Below are 4,164 nucleotides of genomic sequence, written 5' to 3'. Positions count from 1 at the left end.
TGCAGGGGGTGTTGGAACTCCTATATCCTTGGATGATGCTACCCAATCTGGGAGTTTTGGTCATTTTTTTGCAAAAGTCATGGTGGAGATCAACCTTAAGGATAAGCTCCCTGAGCAAATCTTGGTTGAAAGAGAAGGATTTGCCTTCTTTGTCTCTCTGGAATATGAAAACTTGCCTGACTATTGCCAAGGTTGTCATGCAATTGGTCATTTGCTATCGAATTGTAGGAAGAATATGAAGCATAACATGGCTGACAAAGCTAGGAATGCAACAAAGAAAACAGTTCAGGGTGAGAAACAAAGCAAGGTGGATGAGGTTAATGATTTAGTCATTAATCTGGAGATTGATAAAAGAGATGAATCAATGCTCAGGAACAGGGAGAGGCTATCTTCCCCTTTGGACCCCCCTACTGAGATGCCCCCTGCTGAGGTCCCTTATGCTGAGGTGCATCCTCTGGCATCTCCTGTTCAGTCACAGGTTCAAGGTGATGAGGCAATTGATCATGAAGATAGTGATAATGTGATTGTGCGAGACACTGAAGACTTTGATGAGATTGCAGCCAATGATCTCAGATTGGTTGGCAAGCTTTGGGCAGATGATGAAAATTCTGAGGCTGAGGATGAGTATACAGCTGTGGTGAGTAAATCTCAAAAAAAGAAACTGAAAAAGAAAAGTCAAGCTGACAAGGTGTACCATACCCGAAGGGGTGGCTACCTCAACTCTTCCAAATGAAGTTCATCTATTGGAATTGTAGGGGAATTGGGAATAAAAACACAAGACTCACCCTAAAAAATATGTGTTTGTCTCATAAACCTTCTTTGGTTTTCATTGCTGAGCCTATGATCTCTCAATCTGCCTTAAGAGATTCTTTCTGGGCTGCTCTCAACCTTAAGTTCTTTGCTGAGAATAATAGAGGTGATCTTTATCCCTCTCTTTGGGGGCTTTGTAGTGTGGATTTGTTCCCTGTTGTTCTTGACTCTTCTGATCAGCATTTCAGCTTCTCTCTTTGCTTGGATAACAACACATTCAATGTTGCTGTTGACTATGCTCACACCACCTACATTAGGAGAAGGGATCTTTGGAGTCAGGCTGCTTCTAACTTGCTTTCCTTTCCTGGTCCTTGGTGCATAATTGGTGACTTCAACTCTATCACTGGGGCTCATGAGAGTAGCAGCAGATTCTTGCCTAACCCTACTGCCTGCTCTGACTTTGTTAACTTCATCCAGTCCTCCAATTTGATTAATCTTCCTACTAGAGGTGCTCAATTTACCTGGACTAATAAGAGAAGAGAGGCTGCTAGAACTGACAAAAGACTTGATAGATCTTTTTGCAATGAAGATTGGTTACTCCTATGGAACAATGTGTTTTGTTGCACCCTTCCTAGACTATCTTCTGATCATCATCCTTTACTCTTTCAATCTGATTCTAACAGGAATTCTCATGTCTCTGCTTTTAAATTTCAGAAAATGTGGTTGGAAAATCTGGATTGTAGGAGAATTGTTTTGGAAGCTTGGCACACTGAATTTATTGGCTGCCCTATGATGATTCTCTCCAAGAAGCTGAAACTCCTAAAGAAGGACTTAAGAATTTGGAATAAGTCTTCTTTTGGAAACATACATCATGCTGTTTCCATTGCTCTTCAATCTTTAGAGTCAATTCAGAATGAGGTTAATCTGGATTGTGACAATGAGGATCTGCTTGCTCAAGAGAATCTAGCTCAAAAACAGCTTCTCAATGCTCTTAATCTTGAGGAGATTTTCTGGAAAGACAAAGCTAGAGTTAATTGGCACACTCATGGTGACAGGAACACTAGCTATTTTCACAAACTTACCAGGATCAGAGAAGCCACCAAAGCTATCTCTATGATTAGACATGAGGGTAATATCATAACTGATCCTGATGAAATTTCCAGCCACATTGTTCATTTCTACATGAACCTGTTTAACTCTTCTAATGATATTCAACACAATCATCTCATCAATTCTGTGATTCCTTCTCTGGTCACTGAGGTGCAAAACAACCTATTGATCACAATTCCTACCAATGAGGAAATCAAATCCTCTGTTTTTGATCTTAGTGGTGCTAGTGCTCCTGGTCCTGATGGCTTTTCTGGATGTTTCTACCATGCTTTCTGGGATATAATCTACTTGGATGTGTGCAACTCTGTGAGACAATTCTTCTCAATTCCTACTAATGAGGAAATCAAATCCTCTGCTTTTGGCTTAAGTGGTGCTAGTGCCCCTGGTCCTGATGGCTTCTCAGGATGTTTCTACCATGCTTTCTGGGATATAATTCATTTGGATGTGTGCAACTCTGTGAGACAATTCTTCCAACAGGGTTGGATTCTGCCTAATCTGAATGCTAATTCTGTTATTCTTATTCCTAAATTCAAGGGTGCTGACAAAGTGGAAGATTTCAGACCCATAGCCTTAGCAAATTTTCAATTTAAGATAATCACTAAACTCATTGCTGATAGGCTTGCTTCTCTCACACCTATCATCATTTCCTCCCAACAAAGAGGCTTTATTAAAGGTAGGCAAATCCAGGACTGCATCTATCTTGCTTCTGAAGCAATTAACCTTCTTCCTCATAAGGTTTTTGGTGGTAATCTTGCTATCAAATTGGACATCAAAAAAGCATTTGACACAATTGATTGGGTTTTTCTGCTGGACACCCTTAAGGCCTTTGGTTTTTGCCAAGTCTTCTGCTCTTGGATAAATACTATCCTCCACTCTGCTAAATTATCTATCAACATAAATGGCTCTCAAGTTGGGTTTTTCAATTGCAGCAGAGGTGTTAGACAAGGTGATCCTTTATCTCCTCTTCTGTTTTGCATTGCTGAGGATGTTCTTAGTAGAGGCATCACTTCCCTGGTGTCAAGGAACAAATTGAGTTCCATTTCTGGGCCTAGAAATCTTCAAACCCCTTCTCATGTTCTCTATGCTGATGACATTATCATCTTCTGCAAAGCCACTGCTCCTCAGCTTCTGAATTTGAAAAATCTGGTTCTGGACTACTCTAAGATTTCTGGTCAAGTTATTAATCTTCCAAAATGCAACTTTTTCTCTGCTGATGCCTCTGCTAGGAAAATTGGCAGAATTGCTTCTACTCTTGGTTTCTCTGCTGGCTCTATTCCTTTCTCTTATCTTGGTGTGCCAATTTTCTATGGTAAGCCTAGAAAAGTGCACCTGCAAGCTATAGCTGACAGAATCCTTAGCAAATTAGCTAATTGGAAGGGGGCTTCTCTGAGTATAATGGGCAGGGTGGAAATTGTTAAATCAATCATTCAGAGCATGCTTGTTTATAGTTTTCATGTGTATAAATGGCCTGCTACCTTGCTTAAGTTGCTTGATAATGCTATCAGGAATTTCATTTGGTCAGGTAGTTCTACTCAGCAGAAAATTTGCACTGTTGCTTGGTCTAAAATGTGCTCTCCTACTTCAGAGGGTGGCCTGGGTCTGAGATCTCTCAGGCAAATGAATAGAGCTGCTTTGTTGAAGCTTGCCTGGGACATGAGGACTTCTACTAATGAATGGGCCTGCTTTTATAGGGAAAGGTTTGGTTGTCATTGGACTCATTCCTCTAGATACTACAAATCATCCATTTGGCCTGGAATTAGAGACAATTGGTCCTTAACTTCTGAGAATGCAATTTGGTTAGTTGGTGATGGGCACCAGGTTCATTTCTGGTTGGATAATTGGATTGAGGAACCAATTGTGGACTTCATGCACATTCCTCTTCTGCTGCAGGATTCTCTTAAAGCTACCTGTGCTAGCTTCATAGTTGGGAATCACTGGCTGATTCCTAAACTTATAAAGGAGCTTCATCCTTCTATTTGCTCAAAAATTGCAGCAACCAAGAGAGTGGACCAGGATAAACTAATTTGGAAAGCCTCTGCTGATGGTTCTTTATCCATGAAAATGGCTTTCTCAACTTTCTCTATAAACCAAAACTCCTTATTTTGGTGTAAGTTAATTTGGACTGACTTCATTCCTCCATCTAGATCCTTTTTAGTGTGGAGACTGATTCATGCTAGACTTCCAACTGATGAAAATCTCATGATAAGGGGTTGTGCTATGGCATCAATTTGCAGTCTTTGTTTCAAGCACACTGAGAACTCTTCTCACCTGTTCCTGAACTGTACTTATGCTTCTTCTCTCTAG

At 40.6% G+C, this 4,164-nt stretch overlaps 1 protein-coding gene across 1 annotated transcript; it reads left to right on the top strand.

The window, feature by feature from the left end:
• The first annotated feature begins 795 nt into the window (after positions 1-795).
• On the top strand, positions 796-4,164 carry LOC109338932. Its single transcript, XM_019576284.1, has one exon. The coding sequence runs from the start codon at positions 796-798 to the stop codon at positions 4,162-4,164; it is 3,369 nt and encodes a 1,122-aa protein (XP_019431829.1).

Source organism: Lupinus angustifolius, unplaced genomic scaffold (genome assembly GCF_001865875.1).
Source record: "Lupinus angustifolius cultivar Tanjil unplaced genomic scaffold, LupAngTanjil_v1.0 Scaffold_49_26, whole genome shotgun sequence".
NCBI classification, from domain to species: domain Eukaryota; kingdom Viridiplantae; phylum Streptophyta; class Magnoliopsida; order Fabales; family Fabaceae; genus Lupinus; species Lupinus angustifolius.
The sequence above is the reverse complement of the archived record's forward strand: the minus strand, read 5'-3'. Positions and strand labels throughout refer to the sequence as shown.

Coding starts and splice junctions, on each gene's coding strand:
- LOC109338932 (XM_019576284.1), top strand. CDS start 796: ATGTGTTTGTCTCATAAACCTTCTTTGGTTTTCATTGCTGAGCCTATG.